The sequence below is a fragment of the Mycena indigotica genome (genome assembly GCF_014461135.1).
Source record: "Mycena indigotica strain 171206Taipei chromosome Unknown Mind.scaff0002, whole genome shotgun sequence".
Taxonomy (NCBI): domain Eukaryota; kingdom Fungi; phylum Basidiomycota; class Agaricomycetes; order Agaricales; family Mycenaceae; genus Mycena; species Mycena indigotica.
In genome coordinates, this window is record NW_023503001.1 from 76,757 (window position 1) to 96,436 (window position 19,680).

At 54.1% G+C, this 19,680-nt stretch overlaps 4 protein-coding genes across 4 annotated transcripts; 3 read left to right on the forward strand and 1 right to left on the reverse strand.

Annotated features, from left to right (window-relative positions):
* Positions 1–2,307: 2,307 nt before the first annotated feature.
* Positions 2,308–4,134, reverse strand: MIND_00179300 (putative MYND domain protein; the record flags this gene model as incomplete). Its single annotated transcript, XM_037358708.1, has 6 exons — positions 3,583–4,134; positions 3,327–3,524; positions 3,024–3,277; positions 2,764–2,968; positions 2,646–2,715; positions 2,308–2,597 (listed from the first exon to the last, which is right to left on the reverse strand). The coding sequence occupies exons 1-6, from the start codon at positions 4,105–4,107 to the stop codon at positions 2,308–2,310; spliced, it is 1,542 nt and encodes a 513-aa protein (XP_037223803.1). The 5' UTR covers positions 4,108–4,134.
* A 75-nt stretch (positions 4,135–4,209) lies between these two features.
* On the forward strand, positions 4,210–4,582 carry MIND_00179400 (uncharacterized protein; the record flags this gene model as incomplete). The annotated part of the gene is made up of 4 exons (XM_037358709.1): positions 4,210–4,272; positions 4,321–4,334; positions 4,379–4,466; positions 4,518–4,582. The coding sequence occupies 4 exons, from the start codon at positions 4,210–4,212 to the stop codon at positions 4,575–4,577; spliced, it is 225 nt and encodes a 74-aa protein (XP_037223804.1). The 3' UTR covers positions 4,578–4,582.
* A 6,046-nt stretch (positions 4,583–10,628) lies between these two features.
* Positions 10,629–12,400, forward strand: MIND_00179500 (uncharacterized protein; the record flags this gene model as incomplete). The annotated part of the gene is made up of 10 exons (XM_037358710.1): positions 10,629–10,671; positions 10,722–10,974; positions 11,019–11,059; positions 11,113–11,255; positions 11,304–11,482; positions 11,523–11,557; positions 11,609–11,643; positions 11,690–11,746; positions 11,795–12,029; positions 12,093–12,400. The coding sequence occupies 10 exons, from the start codon at positions 10,629–10,631 to the stop codon at positions 12,398–12,400; spliced, it is 1,329 nt and encodes a 442-aa protein (XP_037223805.1).
* A 731-nt stretch (positions 12,401–13,131) lies between these two features.
* Positions 13,132–18,607, forward strand: MIND_00179600 (uncharacterized protein; the record flags this gene model as incomplete). Its single annotated transcript, XM_037358711.1, has 9 exons — positions 13,132–13,147; positions 13,193–13,337; positions 13,395–13,483; positions 13,549–13,648; positions 13,696–13,721; positions 13,750–13,828; positions 13,892–15,225; positions 15,725–17,631; positions 17,684–18,607. The coding sequence occupies 9 exons, from the start codon at positions 13,132–13,134 to the stop codon at positions 18,605–18,607; spliced, it is 4,620 nt and encodes a 1,539-aa protein (XP_037223806.1).
* Between the last annotated feature and the right edge of the window lie 1,073 nt (positions 18,608–19,680).

Here is a 19,680-nt window from a genome sequence, read left to right on the forward strand (position 1 = left end):
TGCGTCGGAGAAGCGCAACATTCGCTATTCGTGGGGAGTCTGACGAGACAAACGCTTTTCTGTGATCCTGGTAACGGATATGAGTTCGGGAATGAGTTATGAGCAAAGAATGACACAACTCGCTAAGTACTGCATCTGTTCAGCGCCCGAAACCCAAAAACCCTTTGCGTAAACGCACCAACCCCTCCAAACACCCGCCAAAACCTTCTGTAATCCATCATTTGGGGCCCCCAGTTGACCTGAAGCAGATCAAATTCCGCGTATATGTCTCCCTCGAATCCCAGAACCCGTTTTGCCCATCGAGCACATTCAGACGAAAAGCGAGCCAACGAAGGCTTTACCGGCCCAATTCACGGGCAGCAGTAATTGATTATGACGGGGAGATATATCTCCAAGCGCCAGATCGGGTTCATAAGTCGCCAGCCGGTGTGGACGAAGAGACACAACATCGTCTTTTGCGAAAGACGGTGTGACGATCACGTGCCGTTGTGACAGCGCGAAGAAGACGTGGATATCGTGGTGGAATCGTATCGCGCAAGTCGATCGTGAGGAGGAGGCCCGGCAGCATATGTTGAGGAAATTATGGGAGCGTATTTCAGGGGCCGCTCATAAGTTATCATGAACAGTAGGTTCCCGGGCAAGTGGTTTTGTGCAATCGGGCCAACGCTGGCGTTTCACGGGCTGTGAGCAAAAGACGGTTCCCTATTGGGAGCAGGCGAAGCGCATGGTATGAAGGATGAGATAGGCATACGCCAAAACGTTTGCGGGCCTGATATCGTGATGGGCTTTGAAAGGTGGCAGGTTGGAATGGGGAGGGTGAAGGGGGATGGCGGTGGTGAAAACGTATTCGCGCAACTTTGAGACGGTGTGGTCGTGAGAGTGTGAGTGTCGCATGATTTCCAGTGGGAGTGGTCGAGGAAGCAACAGCGCAGGTTACAGGAATAAAGCGTTGTATTTTTTGGCGGAAGTGCACACAGAGTACAACAGTGTGCCGTCTGCGGAAGGGCGTGAGTGCAGGCAAAACAGGCGAGGCGTAGAGCAGCGACTCACAAACTGCTTGTCCTACACCTTGGTGGCCTTGTCCCTCTTCTTCCAAAGTGTTTCTTTTTCAGACAGTACATTATAGTCCACTGTAGCTTTCGTTGGGGGAGTTGCGTGCAAGAAGAGCTGTCGCTATCAGCTGAGCAGCGGTCAGAAGGGCATAGGGTAATCGTCGCCAGGGAGAACAGACAGGTCGTTGGGGACTGGGGTTGCGTAGCGCCAGCTGTCGGGAGGGTCCTAGGCCGCATTAGGTGTGCCGTCTAGTTTTTATGAAAGCGGGGAGTGCCCCTCGTGCCTGCGAATTAGATAAATGAAAAGTGAGGGGAGCTGAGCACACACCGTTTTCACCCAATCTAACCTCTCACCCTCCTCCAATTCCCTTGCCCCGTACTCCTCCGCACTCGGCACGTTTCCTCCTTCTCCTTCGAGCCTCTGCAGTTGCCGTACCCAGAAGTACTCAGCAAATACATGTCGTGGATTCGGGTGATGAGAGTGTAAGGCAGGATGGCAATGCGCGTGACATCACTCCGATCCACCACCACCTGCTCGCTGCTGCTTGTTTCACTCCACCACTGCAGGATGGCTGAAATCGTTCCTCGCTCGCGGCACAAGCCCTGTGATGTCTTCACCAAGCTCGAAAAACGCATCTGGAAGCCCGGCCAAACTTAGACGCAGTCGCATGGCACAACCACTATGATCTGGTACTCTCAACTACTACCCCTACCGAGACGGACAACCCATTCCCCAAGTGCCACAGCGACATGCAACGACATCTCTCGATAAAGGCCGCGAGCGTCCATAGAGTCAAACTAGTCAGCAACTCAAACTACTAGTAGAGAATTCACTTCAATTCAGAACTATTGAACTTGAATGCCGAAATCTGTACTTACTGCTCCTGGAGTCGTCAAAAGACACTTTCGCACTTGGACTTTTTAACTCATGGTCTGCGCTTGAACTGATGGCCAAGGAAATAATCATGCAGAACGCAGGGCTCATCGCCCAGAAATGATATCGGTGCTCAATGCATATGGTACATCCAGTCTCCTCTGGTGTGTGTGTTCCTGTCTCGACTGTGACTCCGCGCGTTGACCGTGACGCTGCTATGAGTCGAAGACCCCTTCTTCTCCGTTAATCTCGAGCTGAACGGCGAACTGGAAAAAGTTATACACTGGCAGATAGATGAAAGTATTCCACGAGATGTAGATTGTGAACACGCTAATCTTATCACAGTATCGAATGTGACTCATTCCTATGATTAACCGTCAGTTATGTGAGATTCAAAACCCGTAGCATTCGCTCAATTCGGTACTTCTGCTCTTCGATTTTCTCCTCCTGCGTGGGGGGAGGGAAGTCCCGCGCTGCCTCCGCAACTTGCTCCCATCCCGCCCACGGCGCGATCTCATACTCCCGAACGAACTGCGCTATCACGGTGTCGAACGGGACGTCAAGGCCTTCGTCTCTCTGCGCCTGGTGCAACACAGTCATCATCTTGGCAACAGCGGCGGGTGATCCGGTGGCCATGGCGCGTCTGCGTGCCACGAAGAACTGTACTTTTGCTGTGGAACCTGCTGAGCTGGAAATCACTGCATTGGAAAGCGGCGCACCGTCGATTGTGCTATGGGCAAGAAAAATTGGCCGCGAAATGAAAGTGGCGCCATCAGCTTGCACGTCGCACTGTAATCATGGTCTTGAGCAAGGGAGAGTGCAAATTTTCCAACGAACCAGATAAGCAGCCCCAAAATAGCAATCATTGGCTAATTGTGCGATTTGACGGCGAAGCGTCAGGGAGCGGACGAATCCTGGTGCAGCAGGAGGACAGCCAATGAATTCGATTGGTGCAGGAGCAACGGGTGATACCGCTGCTAGATCAAAATGTTCGAGGCCACAGGATCGTTTGTGTGTTTTCCAATCCCGCTTTTGACATTGGCTATACCAGGGCTTCGTCACTTCTGGAAAGTGCGCGGATACTGAGGACGACTCACACGGAACAATACCAAACATGACCGCACCGGCTGCAACGCTTCAAACTGGACTGGGTTGATATCGTGTGGCACGCCGTGCACCGAGCGTCTGCCTTGGCATTCTCGCGCCGAGTCTCCCGTTCTTCCTCTTTGGTGAGCAGGTAATATCCGTCTCTCTTCAGGCTTGCGTTGACCTGTTTCATTCTCTGCTTCTCCTCGGCGCTTCGATGAACGGCATTCCGTGTTCTGGGGAACTCTTCTCGTGGATGGCCGAGCTAATCACCGTTAGCGTCCGCCCGGCCAGCTTGCAAAGGGAACACAGACATGTGTCTTGAATATGAAAATTAACGCCCACACAATGTACATGTTGCGGAATACTTTCAGTTGTTGGCATCCCAGTTTGAGGCCGTCCGGCGCATGAGCAGCGGTACGATACTCATTGTCACCATAAGGATGCTCGAAGAAGTAGAGTTCTTTCAGTTTGCCGGTTCCCTCTGGATCAACGGAGAGGAATGCATTCATCTTAAAAGGGCCGTTTCAGCGTTAAATCATAAATGCGAGGCGAGACGCAAATACGCACAAGTGAGATGAGGTTGTACTTCCCATCACCAGCAAGCCCCGAAACCGTCATCTCTGGGCATCCAGACCTGCTCTCTGCGCAGGTTCGCACGACGTAGCATGACGCTCTATACAGGCCTTCCATCACAATTGTTTCCTTCGCTGTCCGTTCCAGCGCGGTCCAGGAGTCAACGAATCCAAGCCTATATATCTCTATTGACGACTCCAGAAGCAGCAATTCGGCGTTGAAGAGCTCTTGATTGTGCTGTTTGAGTCGCTGATTAGTCTCGCTCACAGTGCGGACGCTCGTGGCCTTTATCAAGATATCGTTGCATGGCACTTGGGGCATGGGTCGTCCTTCCCGGTAGGGGTGATATTTCAGGGTGATTACCAGCTCGTAGTAGTTGTTCCATGCCACTATGTCCAAGTTTTTGTCCGGCGCGTTCTGCGCAGGATGATTCGCTTGGATCTCGCTCCAGATGTGCTTTTCGAGATCGGTGAAGTCGTCCCAGGGCTTGTGCCGCAAGCGAGCAACGATTGCAGCCATCCTGCAGTGGTGGAGAGAAACAAGCAGTAGTGAGCAGTCAATCGGAGTGATGTCACGCGCATTCTCATCCTGCCTTCCGCTCTCATCACCTGAATCCACGACATGTATTCGCTGAGTACTTCTGGGTACGGCAACCGCAGAGGCTCGAAGGAGGAAATGTGCAGAGTGCGGAGGAGTACGGGGCAAGGGATTCGGAGGATGGGGAGAGGTTAGATTGCGCAAAAACGGTGTGCTCAGCTCCCCTCACCTTTCATTCCTCCAACCTTTGCAGGAACGAAGGGCGATTATCAAACTGGACGGCACACTTAACGCGGCATCGGACCCTCCCGACAGCTGGCGCTATGCAACCCCAACAACCTGTGTGTCCTCCCTGGCAACGATTACCCTATGCCCTTCTGACCGCTCCTCAGCTGGTGACGACAGCTCTTCTTGCACGCAACTCCCCCAACGAAAGCTACAGTGGACTATAAGGTAATGTTCGAAAAAGAGACACTTTGGAAGGAAGAAGGACAAGGCGACCAAAGTGTAGGACAAGTAGCTTGTGAGTGGTTGCTCTACGCCTCGCTTGTTTTGCCTGCACTCACGTCCTTCCGCAGACGTCAAACTGTTGTACTCTGTGTGCACTTCCTCAACAAATACAACGATTTATTCTTGTCACCTGCGCTGCTCCTTCCTCGACCACTCCCGCTGACAGTCCCAATCTCACGACCATACCGTCCCAAGCCTGTGCGAATTCGTTTTCACCACCGCCAGCCCACTTCACACTCCGGATCCCCCATTCCAAGCTGCCGCCTTTCTAAGCCCACCACGATATTAGGCCGCAAACCTTTTGGCGCGTGCCGATTGCCTCCTTCATTCCAGCTGCTTCGCCTGTTCTCAACAGGGAACCGTCTTTTGCTCACAGCCCGTGAAACGGCCCGGGCGTTGGCCCGATTGCTCAAAACGACTTGCCCGGGAACCTACTGTTCATGATAACTCATGAGCGGCTCCTGAAATACGCTCCCATAATTCCCTCAACACACTCTGCCGGGCTTCCTCTTCACAATCGACTTGCGGGATACGATTCCACCACGATATCCCCGTCTTCTTCGCGGTGTCACAGCGGCACGTGATTGTCACACCGTCTTTCGAAAAAGACGATGTTGTGTCTCTTCATCCACACCGGCTGGCGGCTTATGAACCCGATCTCGCGCTTGGAAATATATCTCCCCGCCATAATCAATTATCGCTGCTTGTGTATTGGGTCGGTAAAGCGTTTGCTGGCTCGCTTTTCGTCTGGAGGTGCTCGATGGACAGAATGGGTTCTCGGAGTCGAGGGAGAGATATACGCGGAATTCGACCTGTTCCAAGTCAACTGGGGGCATCGAATGATGGATTAAAGAAGGTTTTGGGGGGTGTTTGGAGGGGTTGGTGCGTTGACGCAAATGGTTTTCGGTTTTTGGGTTCAACAGATAGAGTACTTGGTGAGTTGTGTTATTCTTTTCTCAGACCTAATTCCCGAACTCATATCCGGTACCAGGATTACAGAAAAGTGTTTGTCTCGTCAGAATGTCCACGAATAGCGAATGCTGCCCTTCTCCGGCGCAAATTGGTGGGGCCTAGTTCTGGCAAAGCCACTACTTAGCCCAGCCATGCCATCCTTTAAGCTGCTAGAGGCCGTTCTTACCACCTTCCCGCAACTTCTCCCTCATTTTCTCTCTTGCACCTCTGGCCGTAATTTTCTCGACATCCCTTTTTCGTGTCCCACTGATTCACGTTATCGGCACACGCTGTCCCGCGAAAAACGACATAGTACCTCTCCACCCCCGCCAGCGGGCCGCAAAGCGGCTGTATCCCATGCTGCATATAGTGCCCCTAATGACACACAAATCTTGCTGTTCTTGAAATTCGAGCCGGAAGGCTGTCGTTGGAGTTGTTTTGAATGGAGGTAATTGTCGGGCAGGATGGGCATTGGCGCGAGACGAGGAGCTGGGTGGCCGACCGTCTTAGGGGACTGAGATACATCACGCGCTGCGATGAAGATGGTTTTCGAACACGTTTCGAGGGGGCTCCACCGCTTTGCCTGTCGCTTTCTCTCTAAATCCATTTTCACCCCGCCAAATGACTCCCTTGAACTCGTCTTCCATTGCATTCATATCTAAACGACTCGACGACATTCTTTATCATGCTCCTCGGTAGTGACTATCCACCGTTCCTGCCGCACTCTCGTCCGCCCTCCTACTTTTGACTGGCGAAATGGCCCAGTTCTGGCAAAGCCACTGGTTAGTCTCCACCCAGCCATACCATCCGTTAAGCTACCAGAGGCCATCCTCACGACCTTTCCGCGGCTTCTCCTCATTTCCTCCCCCGCACTCGACCTCGGGACCTAATTTTTCTCCCCTTCTCTTTTCGTGTCCAAATCCACGTGATCGTCACCCGCCGTCCCGCGAAAAACGAGATGGTACCTCTTCACCCCCGCCACCAGGCTATAAGCCAGCTGTATCCCGTGCTGCAAAGGGTGTCTCCCACGCCACTCAATTCTTGCTGCCCTCGAATTCGCCCAGGAAGGCTCTCGTTGGAGCCGTTTTGGGTGGAGGCGCTCGTGGGGTAGAATGGGCACTGGCGCGAAACGAGGAGCTTGCTGGCGCACATGGACCGTCTCTAGTGACTCAAATACGACATGCGCTGCGCGGAGGAAGGTTTTGGAGGATATTTCAATTTTCGAGTGTTGGAGCAGAGTTATTATTTGGAGCGGCGGTAGTGCTGGGTAAGCTCCTTCACCTTATCCGCAAAGGTCATCGTGCTTAGTCCTTATCACAGCTACATATAATCGCTTGCAGCAAGGTCTACTATATATATGCCCGGCTCTGTCTCTCTCATACGATGCTGTTGATCATGGAACTTTCATTGCGCTATATTCTCGGTGGAGAATTGAGCGATCGCAGACTCGTAACTATCGTAGCAGTCGTGGCAAGCGCCGTAATCGTTACTGTTGTAGTCCATTATCCTGCCCTCCTTCCTCTGTATACCTCAGCCGAAATACATCACTGCAAGCGTCTTGTTTTGAGGCGGTATGTCAGTGAACATGCTGGCCAAGACTAAGAGTCGGATATACCGATTCATCCCCACCTCCCGGTCCGCCCGTGACGATGCTCTCGCTGTTGACATGCGCAAACATGCAGCTGTACGGTGCCGACTCCGGCGCCGGCCGCCGCAAGACCGCCGTGATCTGCACATACGCCAACTCCGAGCGCGTGGGCGGCTGGACGATCAGGTCGAACGTGCTGGGGGCTGTGACCGAGGTGGCGAGGAGCACGAGCCTGAGTACGGCGCTGCTCTCCGTGCGCAGCGTGCCGTCCGCCTGCGTCCCCGTGAGGATTCCGAGCCGGCTCCACATCGGCCTGTCCTCCTCCGATTGGTGGAGATGAGGGACAGGAGATCGTCAAACTCCACACATGTGAAGATGGCTTCGAGGACTTCGTTGGGCAGGCGGAGGAGAAATGACATGGCAGGCGCCGCAGAGGGACCGTCGGAGGGACGGGCTTTTTGACTGCGTTCAACCTATTGTGTTGTTGTCGTAAGAATACTTACCTCTCGCATTGGGGGTCGCAACAACTTGAACACGAAAGACGAGCAAGAATGCGACAAAAAATAGAGGGTTACGAGGACGACAATGAAGCTGGAGAAGCAACGCCAGAAGTTGCGTGTCCTCTGAACTATCAGATGAACAAAACAAAAAGAGGAGACACACTGAGCGACAAAGAACAGCAATGTGCTATGGGAGACAATTGCGGCGGGGGCAGGTATCGATACACACTCTTCCTCTTCGACGTGTGAAACAGCTGTCAGCTCATCCCCCGAACGCGGCGAACTCCACTCAGCGTTCGAGCCAGCTGAAGATCGCCCAAGCAGCTGTCGTATCGGGATACGTCAACGGATACGTGGGGAGCAGCTCCGAGCTCTGAGTCGCAAGCAAATACTGTTGTCGAAGATTTATGGGCCCATGGTGGGAAGATGAAAAAAGCAGTTCCGGATCACCGGGCAAGAAGGCCGATTTATTGTCATTGGCAACTCTCTATTGTACTTCGTTGCTAAAAGGACATGACATATTATCAGAACGGCGTGAGAGGCACAAAAGGAACAATGTGCCTAGTGGATTTACCGTTGTCTCCGCGAACAGCCCGTATAAGATGCCTATGCGATATTGTCTAGCTCTGTCGATCTTCGACTATTAGACGCAGAAATCTGGGTCCAGAGGCTTCCGCTTACATTCTGACCCCCCGGCTACCGTCTCCCCGATTCTGCTGGCGGTTTTTCCTTCGAAGGACTCGACGAGGCAGCTGGAGTTGCGCGAAGTTCATCGGGAGTATATGATGGAGGGGAAGAGCAAGCCTGCATAGACCGCAAAGCTCAAGCGAGATATGAAAAATTTCGTTGGTAGTCGAATCCCCCCCCTCGAAATCCATCCTTCCACCAGTGCCCCAAACCGGCTTGAAAACTGTCCTTCGTGCAGCAGTAGCTTCATGTCTCGTACGAGAAGTACTCCATAAGCCCGACAATCCACCAATTCGCGCCTGTGCAGGGCAGCATTCATGACTCGTGAGTAGTCTGACTAGACAAACGCTTTTCTGTAATCCTGGTACCAGATATGAGTTCGGTAATTAGGTCTGAGAAAAGAATAACACAACTCACCAAGTACTGCATCAGTTCAGGGCCCAAAAAACGAAGACCGTTCGCGTTAACGCACCAACCCCTCAAAACACCCACCAAAACCTGCTGTAATCCATCATTCAATGCCCCCAGTTGACCTGGGATAGGTTAAATTCCGCGTATATCTCTCCCTCGACTCCGAGAACCCATTCTGCCCATCGAGCACATCCAGACGAAAAGCGAGCCAACGAATGCTTTACTGGCCCAATTCGCGGGAAGCAGCAATTGATTATGACGGGGAAATACATCTCCAAGCGCCAAATCTGGTCCATAAGGCGCCAGCCGGTGTGGATGGAGAGACACAACATCGCCTTTTTCGCAAGGCCCTGTGACGATCACGTGCCGCTGTGACACCGCGAAGAAGACGTGAATATCGTGGTTGAATCGTATTCCGCAAGTCGATTGTGAGGAGGAGGCTCGGCAGTGCGTGTTGGGGTAATTATGGGAGTGTATTCCAGGAGCCGTTCACGAGTTATTTATCATGAACAGTGGGTTCCCGGGCAAGTTGTTTTGTGCAATCGTTCCCTATTGGAAGCAGGCGAAGCACATGGTATGAAGGATGAGTGGCCTAATATCGTAATGGGGGAGTGTGAAGTAAAACGAATTCGCGCAAGCTTGAGACGGTATGGTCGTGACATTGGGAGTGTCGCATGATTTCCGGTGGGAGTCGATGAAGGAGCAGCCCAGGTTACAGGAATAAAGCGTTGTATTTTTTTCGGGGAGGTGCCCACAGAGTAAGTACACCAGTGTGACGTCTGCGGAAAGGCGTGAGTGCAGGCAAAACAAACGAAGCGTAAAGCACTGAGCAGCCACTCACAAACTGCTTGCCCCACACCTTGGTCGCCTTATCCTGTTTCTTCTAGTGTCTCTTTTTCACACATTGCATTGTAGTCAACTGTAGGTTTCGTTGGGGGAGTTGCGTGCAAGGAGAGCCGTCGTTATCAGCTGAGGAGCGGTCAGAAGGGCGTAGGTTAATTGTCGCCAGGAAGGCCGCAGAAGTAGTTGGGGTTGCGTAGCGCTAGCTGTCGGGAGGGTCCCAGGCCGCGTCAAGTGTGTCGTATAGTTTGATGGCAGCGGGGGACTGCCCTTCGTTGCTGCAAAAGTTGGAGGAATGAAAGGTGAGGGGAGCTGAGCACACCGTTTTTGCGCAATCTAACCTCTCACCCTCCTCCGAATCCCTTGCCCCGTAATCCTCCGCACTCTAGACATTTCCTCCTTCGAGCCTCTGCGGTTGCCGTACCCAGGAGTACTCGGCGAATCCATGTCGTGGATTCGGGTGATGAGAGTGTAAGGCAAGATGGGAATGAGCATGACATCACTCCGATCAACCACCACCTGCTCGCTACGGCTTGTTTCTCCCCACCACTGCAGGATGCTTGACATCGTTGCTCGCTTGCGGCACAAGCCCTGGGACACCTTCACCGATCTCGGAAAACACATCTGGAGCGAGACTCAAGCGAATCATCCTACGCAGAACGCGTGGGACAAAAACTTGGACATAGTAGCATGGAACAACTACTACGAGCTGAAACGTCCGCACTGTGAGCGAGAGTAATCAGCGACTCAAAAATCACGACCATGACTGCATGGTCAAAATGACCACGTTGTCGAGGCTACGAACAGGTCTGTCACCGTGGAAAAGAGTATCTGTTGATACACAAACTGACCAGACACAAGCGGGGGAATTTTCGAGGATAACGGTGGATCAGCGGGGAAGAGGACATCGCGAAAGAGAAGAGAGATCAGGTGATGACTAATCCCTCTCGAAACTTGTTTCTTGAACGCGATGACACAACTGCTGGGCTATCTTTCTTCACTCTGGACTCTTCGCTATGCTACCTAACGGCCCAGTCACTCCCGTCGGTCCGCTGGATGGTCAGTTGACGATGGTTGCCGGTGTCGTCACCGGCTTCAAGTTTCGCCAGATATAACCCAGGCCTTCGTTTCACGCGCTCTCCATACTGCTTTCATGTCAGACCCGCCCATAGATGTCTTCATCTTGGCTATAATGGCTCTCTTTCGCGTTATTGCTCTCGCAAACGGACAGAATCTCGCAGCGTTTCCTGTACTCGTCAACGCGACATCGCTCTTAAATTTGGCCACGCTCCCGTTCTGCGGTTCACTGAATTCCAGCACGTTTGCTGAGCTCAATACGGGTATCGACCTCAATGCAATCCGGTACGTCGTGCCTGCTGCTCACGCTCAAACCGATACTTCGACAGCACTGTTGTTACCTTTGGAGATTCATGGACTTCGACGGGCTGTGTGCTCCAACGTTGAGCATTGGTCAACAGTCGCTGACCAAACGTCTTCTAGCAAATGGAACGATACCATTCCCGCCGATTCTCCACCCGCCATTGCCTTCTGCTGGTTCCCGGACCTCCCAGAATCGTCGAGCAAGCAACGGCTTCATGTGGAACGAGCGACTTGCTATGGACCTCAACGCAAAGCTGCTCGATGTGCGTCTTCTTATTTTTCCCCTGGATAGCCTCTCACCGTATATTCAGTATGCCTGGGGCGGTGCGGTCATCGACAATTTCGCGTATAATACGACAACACCGCTCAACAAGACAGCAGTTCAGCGCTCGGATTTCGTTTCGCAAACCAAGTTATTCTTCTTGCAAGGGAAGTTCTTGGATTTGTTGTCGCCCGCTTCAACGTTGTATTCGGTCGCCTTTGGTATCAAGTAAGTCCTCCTATTCTTTTCGAGCTCGTATGCTGAGCAGAGGCTTTGATAGCGATGATGGCCAGTACAAACTAGGTAAGATCATCTGGAATACCTTGTGTGCTAATCAACATTTCCTGTTCTCAGCGGGCGGGGATATCGATTTGGCCATTAACACCTATGTCCCTATTTCTCTTCCTTATTATCATTCAACTCATTGTGGGGCAGACAACGAAACTCGCAGAACTGCAAAGTAACGGGGCTCGAAACATCCTCATTCATGGCGTAGGTCTTATACCTGTCGTCATACTCCCCACTACAACCAATAATCAGATGTACACGTCCCATCCGGAGACGGACCTCCTCCAAGCCGCGATCTTCGACTACCTCCGCTCCGCACACAGCACGAACGGAACCGACTTCGCGTTTGTCGACCTGCATACCCTTTTCGCCGCTATCTCCACTGCGCCGGCGGACTTTGGGTACACGGGAAACGCAACGTGTTTGGTAAGCCCGAATACAATTGTCGGCGGATGCGTGGATCCAGAAAGGACTGTTTTCTATATTCGTAAGTTGTCCTCGTTTTCTGTTCAACCGATGTAGAAAACGGCTCACAAGTTCTCCTTTGCAGCGGGTCATCCGTCCATGCAGACGCACGGGTTGATAAACGACTATACCCAGCGCGTGCTGAACGGGGTGTGTGGTTGCGTAGGCGCTTCGTGCAGGAAGGAAAGTTTCATGGACCCGAACTTGGGAGCATCAGCATGTTGTGGCTTGAAACTCGATACTCCTTGTGTTGTTCTAGCGCCAAAATTTGCTCTCCATATGTCCGTCCTCATGTCGGCGGTCACATTCAAGTTCGCGCAGGCCTATATACTTCGTCTGGGTGTACCACACAGAAACGGGACGTGGTGGAAGCTTGACGTTGAAACTGTGTAGCTTGATACATGAGGCGGCAAGGGGGACGCTTATAATTATTATTCGACCAGATTCCTTGATGGCGGGCCGGACGAGCTCCAGCCAGGGTAAATACAGGATGCGCCTATTACTATTCTTTTTGTGCCTGAATGCAGCGCCACAATGGTGCCTTGACGGTCTAGACACGGAGTGAGCGAAAAAAACCCGCATAATTAAGGTTGTCGTTGTTGGATAGTGTCGTCGGCCGAGCGTCTTGCTTCCGAAATAATTTAGCAGCGCGTTGATAGAGTCGGATAGACAGGAGATAGGGAGGCCCTTCTCGCGCTTGACGGCGGAAAACAGGATGAGTTTGATGCGGAAATGTTCGGTGTGGGTGGTGTCTTGGACAGACTGGGGCGATAGCAGACTAATAAGTAAGGTCGACCTTTCGTCAGGATTGATTTGAAGCAGATCGCCTTGCCGATTGGTGGTCATGAAGGGGAAGGCCAGCGAGGGCTTGGCAAGACCGAAAAGAACCTCGCCACCATGCGACGGATGAAACTGCGTCATATCTTGATGCCAGGGACCGTCAGTTTTTACGTCGATGGCGAAAAGGACGATAGTTTGGAGAGCAAGAGCTAAAGCGGGCGGAATCGAGCGCTTGCCTAGATTTGGCGCCGATACCGCCCGCTTCTTCCAGTCCCAGGAATAGAACCCAGCACGCATGGGCGGAAAGGTCTGTGAAAAAAGTGAAGGGTGTCAATGATGTCATGATGAATGGTCACGAAGGTGACGATCACGCTGCCACCCACGCAGACTGAGAAAATCTACAAGGTGACCTTGCCCTTGTGCTCTCATCGTCATTGCTCGGTCGCGGGCGCTTTCTGCGTTCTGCCTCTCTTTCTCCCCCTCCGACAGCGGACGCAGCCGCATTACATCCCCTTCCCCTCCACGCGGCCGACTCGTGTCGCCGTAACCAGTACGTATTCGAAGCTCCCGCTGGCCAGGCCTTCTTCCTCACACTCACTACCGGCAGCTTTTCCGTTTTGCGACCCGTCGCCAGCGAGGTTGCTAGCGAGGACAACGACGACGACGAGACAGCGCCTTGGCACTTTCGGTCGATCGGTGCGTTGTCAAATTCCACCCATCGTCCCTTCCCTTCTGCCCCCGTCCTCATTTGTCCTTCTTAGGCTGTCTAGAACGTCCAACCCTTCCTTGCAAAGTGTTTTGCCAGTGTCAAGCCATCTTCCCGGCCTTCCGAACGTGTTTTTTCCTCCCCTCCATCTCCAGGTGTGTCCACCGGCACTTCCTTGTCCGGCAGGCTAACCTGTGTACAGCGACCTCTCCATTAGCCAGCGACTAGGTCAGCGCGTCAGAAATGCCGCTTCTAGGTGGTCTCTTCGCGCGAAACTCTAATGGAAGTGGCGCCACCAGCAAGTCCAAAAGCCCAAGCGACCTCTCTCCCTCCGCGTGCGTGTCGTGCCTTATTCTCTTCTTTCGCCCCCTCCCTGCCATGCTAATGCTTTGCTGCAGCTCATATTCCCACTCGGCAAGCATCAGCAGTGTCCAGCTCGGCAGCAACCTCTCCCCTCCACCATCTTCGCAGCCATCTCCAACAAGCGAATACGTCTCATTCGCCCCAGGCCCGTCGTCTCCCAACGGCAGAAGCTTGGCATATGCGGGCGAGCCCCAGAAAGACAAACGCGGGCTGGGCTTTTTTGGGCGAAAACGAAGCGCGACTCCTTTATTGGCTGTCGACACTGGCGAGCCCTTTGAGGGACCCCCGCGACCCGCCTATCTCGGACGACTGAGCACGTCGTCCGATATTCCGCCCTCCTCAGCTTCAGCATCAACCTCCCCTAACTCCCTCCGCCCACCTCAAAACCTCTACACATCTTCTACCCGAAGCCTTCCCCCTCCAGTAACCACTGCTGGCGCCTCTCCTTACGCCCATCAAACGCCCTCCCGAACGCGTGATCGAGACCGCCAGTATTCTCTATCGCCTCTTGCTCCCCAAATCAGCCCGACAAGAAGTACTGCTTCTGGTCTCACAGCCGCGTCAGGGAAGACGAGCAAAACGAGCAAGAGTACGGGCGCGAAAAGCGGCCGCAAGTTTGCGTTCTGGGCGAGGGGGAAGGACAAGGACGTCGAGCCATTACCACCCTCACCCGCCAAACCCTCCGACTTCAATCTTCGAGCCTTCCGACATGTCCGCGAGGAGCCTGTAGGGAAGAATCAGCTTACGGCGACGAATCTGACAAGCTTGAGTCAGCAGATCGAGCGAGAAGGACAGGCTAGCGGGCTGGGGAGTGCTTATGAGCACGAGCATCTACCTCCTGCCCGACCGCGACCGCGGGGAGGCAGCGATGCCAGTGCGAGTAGCTCGCGCATTAGCGTTGCGGCCTTCCGAGAGGTTCAGGCGAGGAGAAGCGCTGCTGGGAGTCCTGTTATGGGCGAGAGTAGTGCGAGAGCGCCAAGTCCGGGTCCATATGGTCGACAGCCGCAATCAACACAACGACCTACGCCGACTCCCGTCCAAAAGGCCGCCAAGAAGACGTCTTCTCCACCGGTCCCTTCCCCAACGACGAAGCCGAAGCCGTATACGACTGTTCATCAAAGGGCGCCAAATGCGCAGGTGAATCAGTGGGATTCAGATGAAGATGAGGAGGAATCATCTCCAGGCGACTCCAGCGACGACCCGCGTAAACCACAGCCTTCGCGGCAGCAACAGCAGCAACAGCGCGGGCTTGGACAAGCCAGATCGCAGTCTTCGTTGGGTGTTTATGGGCAGAGTGGGAACACGGAAAAGAAGATGGGTGGGAGTACCGGAAACCTCGTGGCCAGCGCGAGTGGTGGCAATGTGACTTGTGCGTGGTCTCTCTCCTTGTACTTTTTCGCGGTTTGCTGACTTCGAGTCTTTTCACCTCTTCCACTTCTACTCTCGGCATTCGACTTGGTCTGCGACTCCCCTACTCTATATCACATTTTGAATTCGACATTACCTCCTCCGCATATCCCTTTCCCTTGATATTTTCTCCCATTTTCTCCACATACTCTATATCGCGCCTTCGCCTTTAACCTGCTTTTCGACTTTCCTTCTGTTTTCTTGCCGTCTCCTGACTCTGTTTCTCACAATACGTTGCCTTCACCTCTCTACTTTACTCATCGCCACCTCCATCGCGTTTTTGCACTGGACTTTCTTTTTCGTACTCCGTTCACCTTCCATATCACACTTCTTGGGACTTTTATTGTCGACATCTACCATCACGTTTCGATATTGCCCAACCACCATTAACGGACACCCATACCGTCGCCATCTGGCACAAATCTCGATGCTTCTGCCTTCCTTTGGATTCTGCCGAATAGCCAAGCGGCTTTCGCTCACGCAAGAGCCGAGTCTTCCCGGGCAACGACCACCTCGCGGCCAACCTCCACCTTCCATGGCCAATAGCCGCTCAACGCAAAACATGCGCGGACAAACACTTCCTACGCCCGCCTCCCCTCCTTCCACCAAACCAGCACCTCCACTCAAAGCAACCTCCGTTCCTAATCCTTCCCCACACACCCGTCGGCCGACAAATCCTGACGATTCTGACTCAGACGAATCCACAAGTGAAGAGTCTTCCGACGACGACGCGCCTTTGGCGACCCTTGTTGCGCCGCGCCGCCCTGGCTCGTCATTGTCGATGGCCTCAAACGGGAGCAACCCCAACCTGAAGCCAAAACCTCTAATCGATATAAACGAGATAACCGGCTCGCGGCCGGTCCTCGCCGGCCAGAAGAAGACGGACGACGGGTTTACTGGTGCGGGTATGCTCGCTGTGAGCTCGAAAGCCAGCTCGAGTTCACAACTCCCGAGCCCGGTGTTAACCAGCAGGTCGCCGCCGCCACCGAGCAGCGGAAGGGGTGGATTTGTGCAGTTCCCTAGCCCGCCGGGGTCGCCGGTTCGGGAGACACCGCCGCCGGTAACTGTCAAGGCCGTCGCTGCGCCGAGACGGAGCCCGATTAGGAAGGAGACCGGCGGGTCTGTGGCGAGTGTCAGCTTGGGTGGGCAGGACAAACGGGAGGGGCTGGCGGACCGGTTGAAGGCTGTTTCCGCCACGAGTGCTTCAGGATCGACTTCACAGTCGTCGTTGGCGAGCACGAGTACAAGACCGACACTTTCGCCGCCCAATGCGGGCTCGCCGCCGAGTTCGTTCTCGAGTATGACCGCGAGGAAGGCTTTCCATCGGCGCTCGTCGAGCGATATCGTGTCTGCTTCGGGCCGCTCTCCGAATTGGCTGGACGATGCGGGGAGTAAGAGTGCGGAACCCGACGATGCTTTGGGGCGGGACTTGGCTGATATGCTTGGTGGCGGGGGGCTGGCGTTCTTGCTGGGCGAGGAGACTGCGCCGCCGTCGCAGTCAGTCAAGAATGTGGCGGAGAAGGACAGGGAGCATGAAGGCGACATTGTGCCGATTGTGATCAAGCAAAGGTCGCCTTTGCCGGGCTTCAGCGTTACGAGCAGGCCAGCCAACCGCTCGGTGGATTTGGGGTCTGCGTCTGCAACGGGAGGAAGGCAGAGGAGCAGCACTTTGATTCCCTCGACTTCGACTTCTGCGACTGCTTCTTCGACAGCCAACTCGACAAATACTTTGACTTCGAGCAGCTCGACAAACGCGTTACCAAAGTCTACTCCAGCTGGGAACGCGAGGCAACGGAGCAGCACGCTTATGACCACGCCCGCGACGACCTCAAATCCCCGTTCCGCCCCTCCGACTTCTACTTCCTTCCCTCGCCAAACCCCCTCCCAACCAATCCCTTCTTCACGATCATCACCACCTATCATTGCACAACCGACTCCTTCACCCTCACCACCCTCCCTGCTTGGCCGACCACCACAACGGCCTTTTGCGGGCAACGGCGGTATACGCGGCAACTCACCCGCAAGCTCGACAGGCACAAACGGCACGGGCAACTCGAGCAGAAGCAGCGGCGCCCTTGGCCCGCTTACACCGAGAGACGGGAGCGAGGTTGGTAGCGCGATGAGCAGCGGGAACAGCGGGAGCGGGAGCGCGCCATATACCGCCCGGGGGACAAGAACGAACCAGAAGGAGGAGAAAGTGAGGGACGACTGGAGCGGGGGCGCGAGCGGGCTGTTGCCGGCGCATGTGCAGAAGGCGAAGCAAAGGAGGAGCGTCAGCTTTGACTTTGACGAGAGCAATGTTGTCGTGCTGAATGACGAGGAGCGGAGGAAGGAGAGGAGAAGAAGCGAGGCGAAAGCTGCGATTGAGGTGTGTCTGAAGTCAATCTTTTTTCAATTTCTGTGTGGCTGATTTCGGATAGCTGGGGAATATCGTTAATGGCCCCGGGCCTGTGCCGGACGACGACGAAGAGGACGACTTGCCGATTAACCAGATCCGCAACGCCAACCCGATGATGCAGCAAATGCAGATGCCGATGGGAATGCAAATGCAAATGCCCATGGGAGGCTGGCCGCAAATGCAGATGCCCATGCAAATGCCTATGCAAATGCCTATGCAAATGCAGATGCCAATGCAGGTCCCCATGATGCCCAACGCCGGCCAGTTCATGATGCCCCCGCCGTCCGACCCGAGCATGATGGCGGCCCACCAACAAGCGATGCTATATGCGAAGCAGGCGTACCAAATGGCGGTTGCGCAACAGGCCATGGCGGCCGCGGGCGAGGAGTGGGAGCGCGGGTCGACTATGACGGGGATGCGGGGCAGCGTTTATGCGGGCAGCCAAATCGGGGGTGCTGGTGGGGGCGGAGCTGGTGGAGGAGGAGGCGGACTGTCTCCGTTTGGCATGGGCCTGGCGATGCTCAACGCACAGAACGGGCAGGGCCAGATGTTCCCCTCTGGCGCGAGAAGTCTCGTGGGCGGCGGGGCAAGGAGCGACTATGGCGGGATGGGTGGTGGCGGGGGCGGTAACTGGAACTCGTCGCGGAGCGTTTATGGAGAAGCTTTCGGGCCGTCGACGGAGCGGTATCAGCAGACCCCGACGTCGTCAAGGTCGATGAGCAGCGGGAATCTCGCGGGGATGGCGAAGACGCCGGGTCAGTCGCAGTCGCCGGCCGGCGCGGGCCGGGAGTCGGGCTACTTCGCCGGCGCGTTACCGGCGTCGAATTCGCGGCCGGGCCTGAGCGCGGCGAGGCAACGGACAGCGAGCAGCCCGTCGAAACCTGGCGGGGCTGTGGGCGGACAACGGAGAGGGGGCCCGCCGTCAAGCTGGCGCGCGGGAATGTGAAGACACCCACTACGACTATTACTCTGGACGGAATAACCAAAAAAACGTGTGTATACTATATAGCTATCGGCCCGGAACGCTCTCTCTTTCTAGTAGTATTTCTCTCTTTTTTTATTATGCCTACGTTACCCTTTCTACTTTTACTCTACTCCGTTCTCAGCTCATCTCATTTCATTATCGCACACATCCACACAGACAACAGACAACAGACATACACACATCATGATACCTGCTCGCTATCTACTACGCAATACAAGCTAGAAATGAAGAAGGAATAAGAAAAGCTACTGTCGTGTAGACTACCGCTGAGACTGAGCTGTCGAGGGAGAACTACAAGTTGAACGCGGGTAAAAAGGGAATCCACCTGTACTTCTTTATTACTGACCCGCTCTCGAGACGATCGAGAGGCTGCCAACCGAATATGGAAAGATGTCCGCCAGCCCAAGGAGAGGCGGGCTTCTGAGAAGGCTTGAGCTAGCAAGTAAGTATACATGTGCTCGGCTCTCACTGGCAAAGGCACCACAATTTGATCAAGTTCGACTGAGTCAACAAGTGGCTGCATAACGTCAAAAAATCTCATCGAGAGAGAGTATAAACAAGATATAATGTTGCGTTTCTGACCTCACTGGTATTTCATGTGCTCGTCGTTCAAGTTCCTTGCTGCGGTACGATTGTTGCAAGGTCGCTGCATTCGGCCTTAAATCCCTCGATCGAACTAACATTGAGCAGGCGACTTCACAAGCATGTCCCAAACGAGCAAAGCACACACCGCGTCAATCCCCTGCCCACGACGGTAAGCAACATGTCATAATAATTTCCATTGATAATGTTGCACAACTTGCACCAGGCACAGAGAGACGGCCTCGAGATCCCGTTCGAGAATCGACACCGTGATAGCGCAGTTCGTCCGGGAGTATCAGATCGCGCCGTGGCTGGGATGGGAGCAAGTTGCGGAGGCAGCGCGGAACTTCCCTCCCACGGCGGAGGAGGAGCAAATCGAAGAGCAGAAGTACCAATTTGAGCGAATACTACGGGTTTTGAATCTCACATAACTGGACGGTTGATAGGAATGA